The sequence below is a fragment of the Myxocyprinus asiaticus genome, chromosome 1 (genome assembly GCF_019703515.2).
Source record: "Myxocyprinus asiaticus isolate MX2 ecotype Aquarium Trade chromosome 1, UBuf_Myxa_2, whole genome shotgun sequence".
In the NCBI taxonomy this organism is placed as follows: Eukaryota; Metazoa; Chordata; class Actinopteri; order Cypriniformes; family Catostomidae; genus Myxocyprinus; species Myxocyprinus asiaticus.
This window is the reverse complement of record NC_059344.1, coordinates 10,017,996-10,031,451: the sequence shown is the minus strand read 5'-3', so window position 1 is coordinate 10,031,451 and position 13,456 is coordinate 10,017,996. Positions and strand designations below refer to the sequence as shown.

At 38.4% G+C, this 13,456-nt stretch overlaps 1 protein-coding gene across 4 annotated transcripts in view; it reads right to left on the bottom strand.

Moving 5' to 3' along the window:
• Window positions 1-386: 386 nt before the first annotated feature.
• arnt2 (aryl-hydrocarbon receptor nuclear translocator 2) overlaps window positions 387-13,456 on the bottom strand; it is a 150,712-nt gene continuing 137,642 nt past the window's right edge. For all 4 annotated transcript variants that reach the window (XM_051664632.1, XM_051664708.1, XM_051664771.1 and 1 more), the window contains 2 exons: window positions 5,351-5,496; window positions 387-1,471 (listed from right to left, as the gene is read on the bottom strand). In XM_051664632.1, the coding sequence (XP_051520592.1) occupies window positions 1,373-1,471; window positions 5,351-5,496 (245 nt within the window). In that variant the 3' untranslated portion in view covers window positions 387-1,372. The remainder of the gene's footprint in view (window positions 1,472-5,350; window positions 5,497-13,456) is intronic.

Below are 13,456 nucleotides of genomic sequence, written 5' to 3'. Positions count from 1 at the left end.
ATGTAATATTCTGCTCATATAACTCTATTTTTGACCGCATTAAGTAATTTTCCATTTTAAGTGAAATGTGATAGTAACATTTTTGTTTACCATCTAAACATCTGTGCTTAAAGTCAATATGAAATCAAAACTGTTTACTTGTTAATATATGTGGGATATTTGTTAATTTATTCCAACAGTCAAATAGCTATTTAGGCATTGTTTTAGGCTACTGGTGTAAGTAATGCATCCTATCTTGGCAGCCTTTCTAGGCAAAACTATTGGCAAAATAATTATACAATTTAATCCTGTTTCACAGTGATGTAATGATGTGTATGATAATATCAGCAAATAACAATATTCTGCAACATTCACATTCAGCAACCCAATAAATACAGCTAAAACTGTTTGATTGAAGCCACAAATCTAATGAGAATTTATTGTCACAAGCACAATTTATAGTCATAAAGTTACACAAAAATAATGGGACACATTTACACAATTTATACAATCCTAAACTCATTGTACAATGAACAGACTAACTAAGTAATGAGAGTTAAAGATGAACTCACATTGCACAAAATGATATTAAACCTACACAAGTATGTAGTAGCTTTATGTGAAATATAACACGGTCCAACATAAAAATCACATTATTTACATAAAAACATCCATTTGATTACCAAAAAAGATTTATATTCCATTTCAAGGTCTTCCCATCAGTCCGTAGCTGCGGTATCACCGAGTTTCATCATGAAAACGATCGTAGAGCATATAAGTCCACATTATCAGTTCAAAAGTTAATAGTAACAAAGAATTGCAGCTGCCACAATGATCACAATGAACGCACAGCAAAATGCTTTTATCTATGGCGCATTTGCTAATATGAGGCTGGTGTTGATGGCTTCATGAAGTGAGACTTTTAGCGAATTTGTAAGAAAAAAAAAACTCATCGTATAATTGTTTTTTTTTTGTCTTTACATTCATCTACATTTATTATTAGTTTATCTAGGTTATAGACATCACTACAAAGACTACATTTCACACAGTAAGCGGCGTTTCGCATAATAACTGTCAGGCGCAGCGTAAAAATATTTTAGCATGTTCTTTGTCAGCAAGATGCCGTTTTGCATTTAAAATGAGGTTCAAAAGAAAACTGTCCTTTCACATCCCTAATGATTCGGAAAATACTTATTCTGTATGATAAAATGTAAAAAAAAAAAAAAAAAAAAAAGAGAGAATCTCTGTTTTTGTTTCAGCAACCAAGTCATGAAAGTGTTTACGTGTGTGCGAATTCAGTTTCAAGAAGCATCATATGCACGTGAATGTGCGAGATGAAGGTACTGCAGTCTGAACCAAAACAAAAAAACAAACGAGTCTGATTCCAGTCTGGTTACTCAGAAAATGGTGGGAACATTCCAAGGTCGGCAAAGTCTTCAATGTTGTAATTGGTTGTTCCTTGAGTGGGATCCCCAGCCATTGGTAGCATGTCCTATAAGACAAAAACAAAGTGCCCTGTTAAATCAGATAGGCCACGTTCAGAGTTTCTGGAATGTTAAAGTCAAAGTGTGTCAATGACACAAAACACCATAGTTGAGGACAATCATATTATTATTATCTATAAGCAGGGATAGTTCACCCAAAAATGAAGGTTTTCTCATCATTTCCCCACCCTCATGCCATCCCAAATGTGCATGACTTTCTTTCTTCTGCAGAACACAAATCAAGTTTTTTAGAAGAATATTTCAGCTCTGTAGGTCCTCACAATACAAGTGAATGGTGACCAGAACTCAGAAGGTCCAAATAGGACATAAAGGCAGCATAAAAGTAATCTATAAGACCATAGTGTTCAAATCCATATAGTTTGAAGCGATATTATAGATATGGGTGAGAAACAGATCAATATTTAAGCCCCTTTTAACTACAAATGTACACTTTCACATTCTGGTGTGGAAGAGACTTTCACATGAAGCCACCCTGGTTGGGGCTTGTCAAAAGTGAAGATTTATAGTAAAAAAGGACTTAAATATTGATGTGTTTCTCACCCACACATTCATATTGCTTCTGAAGACATGGATTAAACCACTGGGTTACTTTTATGCTGCTTTTATGTAATTTTTGGACCTTCTAAGATCTGGTCACCATTCACATGCATTGTGAGGACCAACAGAGTAGAGATATTTTTCTAAAAATCTTTGTTTGTGTTTTTGCAGAAGAAATACAGTCATATACATCTGGGATGGCATTAGGGTGAGTAAATGATGAGAGAATTTTCATTTTTGGGTGAACTATCCCTTTAATGAATATGCTTAATAAAATTATTTTTGAATGAAAATTTGTGTTCTTAATAATTTTTTATGTAGTAAAAGTTTTATAAAAGTGTTATGTCCCAGGACGTATTTTTGTTTTATTTTGTATTACATCTGTGTATGTATTGTCTGTTGATTGCCACTGTTTTGGTGTATGTTGTTTTCTGTTTTCCACCTTTCCTGTTGCTCCTTCCGCTCTCCTCTAACAGGCACTGATGACTGCCACCTGTTTTCATTGCCATCTCGGAACCCTTACCTGTTGTGATTGCCCAGTGGCAGGAGGGTGCCAGGTTAAAGGCCCAACAGACCTCATACTCGAGGTGAGAGACCAAGAGAGATTCACCTCCACAGGAGTGTTTCCTTTCTCCTGCCCCAAACGGTGTTGTTGTGTCTTGCAGCGTGTTGAATGGTGTTGCTGTGTGCCATCGTGTGCTGAATGGTGTTACTGTGTGCCTCATTGACTTGTTGCTTTATTTTGTCTATTTGAAAATTACCCTTTTAAGTTATGTTATGTGGGAACATTCGTAGGTGGGTGCCAGTTTTGCTTATGTAGAAGTTTTTGTTTGTTAGAAGTTTTCTGTTGTTTGTTTGTTCTTTTGTTTTTTACAGGTAATTTATTTCCCCCTCAAGAGAAGACTGTTTTTGTTTGTTATTTTGGCCCAGTCCTCTCCTGAAGACCTTTTCTATTATTCCCATTTTGTACACAATAAAATCAATTTTCTTCATTGGTGAATTGTGGTCTTTGTAGTGCTGGGGCTGGAGATGGGAAACCTCCAGATCTCTCCACTTTTAACCATTTTGTTACTCCCTCCCCAACCCTAGACTTGGGAGGATGTAACAAAATCAATTAGATACTCAGAGCCATGCTATTTTCTGAATATAGTCATGACTGAAGGGGTTGCAGGTACCCTGCTACCTAACAACGCCCTTCAGTCATGACTATATTCAGAACATAGCATGGCTTCTTATACCTTGTTGCTTGAATACAAACCAATGTAACAGATGTACAATGTAACCAAAGGTAACCCCATTTCATTCTCCTGGAATGGAACTATGTAAGTAACATAGTGTGATGGCAACATCTAAATTAAAGGGATAGTTTTGGATACTCCAAAAATTATAGTTCTCTCATCATTTATTCACCCTCAAGCCGTCTCAGACTCGTATGACTTTCTTTCTTCTGTGGAACACAAACAAATATATTTTGATTGATGCATGATGTGGTTTTGTTTATGCAACGTAAGTCAATGGTGTCCAAAATTTTCAAGCTCAGAAAAGTACATAAAGGCAGCATAAAAATAATCCAAGCAACTCAAGTGGTTTAATACATCTCTTCTGAAGCGATACTATCATTATGGGTAAGACACAGACAAAAACTTCAGTCCTTATTCACTATAAATCTTGAAATCTGGCCCAACTCTAACACAGTGCAGGCTTCAAGACGAGTGATTCTTTGATGCTGCATGCTGTTGCCACGTACTCAATCCCGGCATCGTTATATATCAATAAGACATTGCAATTTCATTTTTTAGTGTTTATTATCAACCTTTTGGTGACCGCCGTTCATTTTTAAAGTATCCCCCAAAAATGTATTATTATAACAAATCTTGTTTTAACACTGTGTCTGATTCGTGTACAGTGCTCTGCGAATGTGTCAAGCATGACAAATTGTGTGAATGAGCGTCTCTCATGAACGTGCCAATGAGACTGCAGATGTCAAGATTTGGCATGAATAAAGACTTCAATTTTGGTCTGATTCTCACCCAAAACTGATCGGATCACTTCAGAAGACATGGATTAAACCGCTTGTGTCTCATGGATTACTAATATGGCCTTTTCAGAGCTTCAAAGTTGTGGACCTCATTGACTTACAATGCATGGACAAAAACACATCATACATCCTTCAAAATATCTTCGCTTGTGTTCCGCAGAAGAAAGAAAATCGTACTGTATGAGTTGGAGACAGCAAGAGGGTAAGTAAATGATGAGAGAATTATCAGGAGGTGGTTAAGTTTGGTTACTGTACTGATTACTAAATCAATTATTAGAGCATGTTTGGCCTGCAAATGTCCTTTTGCCCTGCAATAAAACTCCACATGTAGGCTGTACATGTGTATACTGTATGTACTGTATGTGCATGAATGTAATAGGGCTGGAAACTGATACAGATTTCCCGATTCAATTCAATTCCGATTCACAAGCTCTCGATTAGATTTCGATTCATATAGGTTTATTTCAGTTATAATGTCACTTTTGCTTACAAATAAAATAATGCTGTTAGTTATACAGGGGACCTTTTAACTAGGTACATTACCAAAATATTAATTTCACTAATTATATTTTATTATTTTTTCATCATGTTGGTCACATTTTGGCTTTTTAAAAATGAACAAATAAATGTATTCAATCAATAAATATTATATTTTATACATTATTTTTGTTACATTGCATAATTTGTACTATTTACAAGTATTTGTATTTGTTGAACATGTGCTAAAACCGGTACTGTATCTTTAATGAAAAAAAGCATTTCTGTAAACAGCACCTTTAAATGAGTGCACGTTAATTAGAGAGGACTTGAATGGCTTTACCTCATCTGTACGATGCATGATTATAATTAAATGTTTTTTTGTAGTTGTTTTTGATCAACAACTGACTGTAAAGAACAGAAAAGGTATTAAAAGAGACAGTATTCAATGACAAATGGGTTGCGTGGATCTCGTCCTTGAACATACATGGAACAACTTTTACTCTCAACACCCTGTGAAAGGATCTCACTGCTGAACACTTCACAACTAAACTAAACAATTAATGGTGACTGAAATGTAAACATTTACTAGCCAGTTGCTAATATATTCACTTTAGTCACATAGCGCGAAATTTGGTAGCAAATGCAAGTGATTTCCTCTCACTGTAGTAGAGGGTTGCGCATTGAGTGAAAAATCGATCTTGGGATTTAAGAATCGATATCTAGATCGTTCAAATTAAGATTGCGATTAATCGGAAAAACTATATTTTTACCCACCCCTAAAATGTAATGTCAATGGCTAAAACAAGCTTACCTGGAAGACCTCTGTCTGGCTGGACTGAGGGTGGGGGTGAGGGTCTCCACCCTGCTGGCTGTGATGTTGGCTCTGCCACTGGGACCAGACCTCAGAGGGTCGACTCTGGAACTGCCCTCCACTCTGACTGCTTTCTCCTGACACATCTGTACAAACAAACCACACAGACATTATGAATATTTCCAAACAGAGACACTTCCTGAGCTCAACGGTGCTTTCACACCAGAACTTTTGGTGCAGGCTTGAGTTTGTCCAGAGACTATTTAGCACTTCTATTAAAATGAATGGGAGAAATTGGAGCACCCAACGGTCAACGGATGTAGAAAGGGATTCTACAGATAAAACAGCCAATCACCTTTTAGATACAGACATCGCCTGTCAACTCGAGAACACACATTAGCTATACAAGCCGGGAAATTTTGTTTTTTAGCGTGATCTGAGGTAAAGCAGCACAATTTATGATACCAGTGTTGTCAGATTTTACTGGTGATTTGAAAAAAATGTTGTATTTATTTTTTACCCAATTTGGAATGCCCAATTCCCAGTGCGCTTTTAAGTCCTCGTGGTCGCGTAGTGATTCGCCTCAATCCGGGTGGCGGAGGATGAATCCCAGTTGCCTCCGTGTCTGAGACCATCAACCCGCGCATCTTATCAAGTGGCTTGTTGAGCGCGTTGCCACGGAGACACAGCGCGTGTGGAGGCTTCACGCCATCCACCGCGTCATCCGCGCTCAACTCACCACGTGCCCCACCCAGAACGAACCACATTATAGAAACCACAAGGTGGTTATCCCGTGTGACTCTACCCTCCCTAGCAACCGGGCCAATTTGGTTGCTTAGGAGACCTGGCTGGAGTCGCTCAGCACGCCCTGGGATTTGAAATAGCGAACTAGCAAACTCCAGGGGTGGTAGCCATGAAAAAAAGTTCTTTGATCGTAATATTGTCCAACTGTTTTGGAGATTTCGGTCTTTCCCCATTCAAGTAGATGAGAGCTGAACTTGCATGCCGATTGTTTACATAGACAAATGCAAGTGTCGATATGTGCGTGAAAAGTTTTGGTGGTAAATCAACATGATCACATGAAAAATCGACATGTTGCTTCAGAAAGTTCACATACCCTGAAACTGACCCCATTCTGCTGAATTACTGACGAGGGCCATCCCCCAATAGACATTTTTGTATGAATTCAAACATTATTACTTTCCCCATAGTGCTACCTATAGCAAGTTGAGCAAACAACCTCCGAGACATGGGTTCTGGTCCCATGGAAACCAGGAAGTAATCAGGTTCACATAAACTACAATGAGCGTGATTCAAATGTTGCATTTTCCCTCTAAAATTACATTTTTCGCCACTGACGATTCTGTTTAGGGTTGGGGTTTGGGTTAAGGCTTATGGTTAATAATATATGTATTCCTGCTGACTGTATTAGATTATTTACAACTACAAGTACAATTAGCTTTTGCTGGCAATCTGTGGACATTTCAACCGGAGACTACAGCTCACACGTGCTCATATGTTCAACAACACTTCCAGCTTCAGCCACTGGGAGGCAGTGCTTCAAATTTCCCTAAGCATAATTTTCACCAGAAAGACTTTCGGATTACTGTTGCCGAATTTGCAGTGAGATCTGTCTGGATACATCCAAAGGAACAAATACTTCAATTACAGTACATAGTGAATCTGATATTTTCTCCTCCTCAGTGGTTATCTAGCTACAGTGTAAATCAAATTCCACTAAACCAAAATAATACAAAGTGAAAAGAGACCAGAGGGCGCAGGGAGAGGAGGGTGGAATCGAATTCTGGTCTTTTTGACAGGGAAATAACTCCTACCTTTGATCCTTTATCATTTCCCAACACACATGTTTGCTTGAAGACTTTGCAATAGTCACTTTCATATTAACTTTGAATTGAGATGGTGCAAATTTAGACATGTTAGAGTGCTTGTAAAATCCTTCATCCATAAGACCTTCATTTCGCTCAATTTGTCGCACAGGGGGAAGACATTTACTAGAGGCTGACAGAATCATTTAAACGCATACATCTAGAGTCTCTTCACCCTCAGGGCCCGATTCTTTGCTTAGGAAACGAGCGAGTCGGGAAGACTAATGCTTGTCAGGCATGGGCGGAGGTGACAGCGTGGGTGGGTGTTTTGGAGGATGGCACAGTGGTGCCCTTGGGCTGCTTCTCATGTTTTCCATGTTGATGAGTTGGTAATGTAAGGTGAAACTCCTAATTTCCCTACCGTGTTAGAGCTTGCTATGCAGACGGAAATATTACGGCTGAAGGGTCTCTCTCATGCTTCTACTCTTTCTTTCCCTCCAAGTTCGGCTATTTTGGATAATTTTTTCTATTCATCTTTCGTTGTACTTCACTCCCTCAGCAATCTTTCTCTGTCCATATCTATCTGATATCCACATCCTTCATTTTTGACCTAGGTGTCTGGTGTTGGTGTACTTTTGTGTTAGATAAAAAGCACGCTTTACTGGAGCGTGTGTTTTCTCTGGCCACTCAATCAAACATGATTCTCAAAGACTTCCTCGCTTTTGTAACAGCTTTGCCAGTTTTTCTGAGCTCTTGCAAATCAATACGAAAATGCTGTGAAATCTAAAAGCGTTTGCTGTCTCTTTCATAACAATAAATACAGCGGAGTGGAGGCGTCCTCAATTTCACATAAGCAGCATATAAAGACAGCAATTAAATCACAATGCAACATTATCTCAGTATGAAACATCCAAGTAAGGCAGTATGATGATTGTTTATGCATTGCATTAGGTGCAAAAAATACAGCTGCTTCCTTCAAACTGAAGCCCAAATCCATTTTATTTTAAAATCCATTTTCCCTTCCAAAATTTGTTTAGGATTTGAAGGGTCAAAAAGAGCTTTATTTTAGAGCTGTTTGTATTTTAAACAGAGTGGCCAACTGCACTGCTGTGCAAAGGTAAAATGGAGTAACTAAACAATTTGTCAAAATTAAGTTATGCCAGCAATCAGACCTCTTAGACTATGATCTGTCATATGACCAACAGGCATGGCTAAACTATGCTCAGATTTATACACATATCTAATTAGTGCATTACTATTTATGTACAGTACAATGAATTCAACATATCAAAAAACTTTGAAACCATTTTCCTCAGTTTAAATGTTGGCATTTGTAGAACAGTGTAAATGAAAATTCAGACTGTCTTGATTTCCTGTGACCATTTTTTCATAGGTGGTATAAATATTCACATGACCCACTTTTCAGGTGGTCTCGGTCCGCTTGTTTGGTGCGCACCAAGGTTCGGGTGACAGCGTTCACACTTGTTCAAATGAACCGCACTAACAGAGCAATCGCACCAGAGTTCGTTTTAATCGAACCAAACCTGCCAAGTGTGAACACACCCTAAGATGCACTTTTGATGTCACTTCCCAACAAACCAGAAGAAATTCAGTACAGAGGGTAGACTCAAAACTATATAGACCATTTAAAGGACTTTTTGTCGGTTTAAGGAATTGACGTCTTTGTCCCTTAAACATTTCCTACTAGTTGTCATACTCATTCAAAGCAACAGCAGAAGGCACTTCATTCATAGTGACTTAAACACGATTAACATTAGTAACGCTTACACGATTGTCATAAAATGAAATTATTTCAATGTGGACCATGTTGTTTGTTGGCTGATCTCTGGATGCCCTGCCTGGAACTAATGAAATTAAAATGTTTAGATCTCTGAAAAAGCAACCACAATGATTGCTGGATACATGCAGTACTAACAACTGTTGAACACATCTTATCTCTGGTAGGCAACTAATTGTGAGTTAGAGTGGTAGAGCTCTAAAAGTGACTAGAGATCGCTCCCATTATAATGAATGAAGCTGTGACATAAATTTACTATAACGTTTAGTCATTTAGGAGACACTTTTATCCAAAACAACATATATATCGTTGATTATAACAGGAGTGGCATTCAACTCATCACAAAGTATAGTCAGGACATTACTGATGTAAAAAAACAGCACCATCACTATTTGAAAAAAGTCATTTTTGATCAAATCTAGACAGGCCCCATTTCCAGCAGCCATCACTCCAACACCTGATCCTCGAGTATTCATGCTAAATTGCTAATTTGGTACTAGAAAATCACTTGCCATTATATCAAACACAGTTGAAAACTATTTTGTTTGTTAAATGAAGCTTAACGTTGTCTTTGTGTTTGTTTTTGAGTTGCCACAGTAAGTAATAGACTGGCATGTCTTAAGGTCAATATTAGGTCAAAAATGGCAAAAAAGAAACAGCTTTCTCTAGAAACTCATCAGTCAATCATTGTTTTGAGGAATGAAGGCTATACAATGCTTGAAATTGCCAAAAAACTGAAGATTTCATACAAAGGTGTACACTACAGTCTTCAGAGACAAAGGACAACTGGCTCTAACAAGGACAGAATGAGATGTGGAATGCCAGATGTACAACTAAACACGAGGATAAGTACATCAGAGTCTCTAGTTTGAGAAATAGATGCCTCACATGTCCTCAGCTGACAGCTTCATTGAATTCTACCCACTCAACACCAGTTTCATGTACAACAGTAAAGAGAAGACTCGGGGGTGCAGGCCTTATGGGAAGAATTGCAAAGAAAAAGCCACTTAAAAAAAAACAAAAATACAAGGTTAAGACTGGGCAAAGACACACAAACATTGGACAACAGATAATTGGAAAATAGTGTTATGGATCTTAACCCCATTGAGCTTTTATGGGATCAGCTAGACTGTAAGATGCGTGAGAAGTGCCCGACAAGACAGTCACATCTCTGGCAAGCGCTGCAGGAAGCGTGGGGTGAAATGAAACCGATCTAACGGTGCACTTTCTGGGGTGCATTTCTCAGTGTCAAGTTTCATTACAAAATATATAGGATATTAAAATTAATAAATGTCTATTTTCCAGCCTGTTTTATTAGTTTTATTTATTGCCCCTTATTAATTAATTTAGATACAGTTCCTGAATAATGTTATTTACATAGGCTAAAAATACTGTTTATTAAACTTACTTTTATTACGTGTCGTATTTCAATGGGGTTAAAATTTATTACAGCTGACAGTTACATGAGCAAACAAGCTTTGAACATCAACCGTAACAAGATAAAACTAAAATGCATGGCTTTTTAACACTTCTGTGTACAAATCTGAAGGCTGCTTATTGGATCAATACAGGTAAACGTCATATTATGTGCCTACGCATTACTTTACGGAGAGTTTATGACCTACTAGCTAAGTCTTGCCTTAAGAACAGGTGGTGCAACCAAATTAAGCACGGACTTAGTTACAAACTAACTAGTAGTTACTAAGTCCTTAGTGTGAACTTTGCGTCACAACTTTAATGAGACCATACGCACAGCTGGTGCAACCCTACCCTGATCTTTAATTAATTGTGAATAATTGTGAGTATCTAAACTAAAATGCACTTTTATCGCCTCACTCGTGTAGACGCTCAGTATCAACAACACGTCTGGATAAGTCACTTCAGGTAAATGTTTGATGTTTGAGAAAATATGTAACTCAAAGCCTTATTTAAAGGATCCGGTAATGATACCGGAAGTGCTCCAATGCCAGTAGCATTCTAATACCTTTGTTATTGTTTACATCCTTGAAATGGTCAACAATACATGAAGAAAACTTGAGATTTATTGAATCTAAGTGGAAACAAACAGACCACATTTGGACAACTGGAGTCCTTCTGCATATTCATAGATTCTTTTCAGTATGGAGCTGAATCTGTGAGAAATCTTGAGCAGAAATATGCAGTGCTGACTAATTTGTGAGATACGGTGTCCACAGAGGCCATGCATTATTGCTTTCTGTATTGTTTTTGTGATCCCAACAAAGTTATCTCGGCTATGTTATTGTGAGTTTTTTTAACAGCAATGCATGACTTTTAGACTACTTACCAATTTATTTTTAGTTTGTTAGTTATTGTAGAATTCTACCAAAATGTTATATATAGCCTAATAAAGACTCTGCACTAGATTGAGCTGTTTAAAAGAACATTGAGGGTCACAACTAAAAACACAGAGCCTCATTTTGAATAGATGACTGCTTAATTCACATTATAAGATTGTGGATTTCAAAGTACAGTGCATCCGGAAAGTATTCAAAGCGCTTCACTTTTTCCACATTTTGTTATGTTACAGCCTTATTCCAAAATGGATTAAATTCATTATTTTCCTCAAAATTCTACAAACAATACCCCATAATGACAACGTGAAAGTAGTTTGTTTGAAATCTTTGCAAATTTATTAAAAAAATAATAAAATAAAAAATACAAAATAAAAATCACATGTACATAAGTATTCACAGCCTTTGCCATGACACTCAAAATTGAGCTCAGATGCATCCTGTTTCCACTGATCATCCTTGAGATGTTTCTACAGCTTGACTGGAGTCCACCTGTGGTAAATTCAGCTGATTGGACATGATTTGGAAAGGCACACAGCTGTCTATATAAGGTCCCACAGTGAACGGCGCATGTCAGAGCACAAACCAAGCCATGAAGTCCAAGGAATTGTCTGCAGACCTCCGAGACAGGATTGTATTGAGGCACAGATCTGGGGAAGGGTACAGAAAAATTTCTGCAGCATTGAAGGTCCCAATGAGCACAGTGGCCTCAATCATCCATAAATGGAAGAAGTTTGGAACCACCAGGACTCTTCCTAGAGCTGGCCGCCCGGCCAAACTGAGCGATCGGGGGAGAAGGGCCTTAGTCAGGGAGGTGACCAAGAACCCGATGGTCACTCTGACAGAGCTCCAGCGTTTCTCTGTGGAGAGAGAAGAACCTTCCAGAAGAACAACCATCTCTGCAGCACTCCACCAATCAGGCCTGTATGGTAGAGTGGCCAGACGGAAGCCACTCCTCAGTAAAAGGCACATGACAGCCCGCCTGGTGTTTGCCAAATGGCACCTGAAGGACTCGCAGACCATGAGAAACAAAATTCTCTGGTCTGATGAAACAAAGATTGAACTCTTTGGCCTGAATGGCAAGCGTCATGTCTGGAGGAAACCAGGCACCGCTAATCACCTAGCCAATACCATCCCTACAGTGAAGCATGGTGGTGGCAGCATCATGCTGTGGGGATGTTTTTCAGCGGCAGTCAGGATCGAGGGAAAGATGAATGCAGCAATGTACAGAGACATCCTTGATGAAAACCTGCTCCAAAGCGCTCTGGACCTCAGACTGGGGCGAAGGCTCATCTTCCAACAGGACAACGACCCTAAGCACACAGCCAAGATAACAAAGTGGAGTGGCTACGGGACAACTCTGTGAATGTCCTTGAATGGCCCAGCCAGAGCCCAGACTTGAATCCATTTGAACATCTCTGGAGAGATCTGAAAATGGCTGTGCACCGATGCTCCCCATCCAACCTGATGGAGCTTGAGAGGTCGTGCAAAGAAGAATGGGAGAAACTGCCCAAAAATAGGTGTGCCAAGCTTGCAGCATCACACTCAAAAAGACTTGAGACTGTAATTGGTGCCAAAGGTGCTTCAACAAAGTATTGAGCAAAGGCTGTGAATACTTACGCGCATGTGATTTTTTTTTCCGTTTTATTTTTAATAAATTTGCAAAGATTTCAAACAAACTTCTCTCATGTTGTCATTATGGGGTATTGTTTGTAGAATTTTGAGGAAAATAATGAATTTAATCAATTTTGGTATAAGGCTGTAACATAACAAAAAGTGGAAAAAGTGAAGTGCTGTGAATACTTTCCGGATGCACTCTATAGCTGCACAACATGACATGAAGTAAAAGAAACATGCATTCATCTGTGGTTTATCATTTCCTATTCATTTCCCCACAACTGCTGTTATTGATTGCAACTTTCTATTGGGATTTAGTGACCAACTGAGCAATCTGTATTTTCTTACTGGTTACAATTGTGACCAAGAATAAAGCACATACTTTAACTTTTTTTATACAAATCATGCAGTTTGTGTCACTGGACCACCCAAGGAGTAAAATATATGTGCTTGGTTAGTTTAGAAAAAAAAAAATTGGGAATGTGTAAATTCCAAACGGAGAAAAGGAAACATTAATTTCTGCAAATCGTAACTTCTCTCCTTCCATTGCATG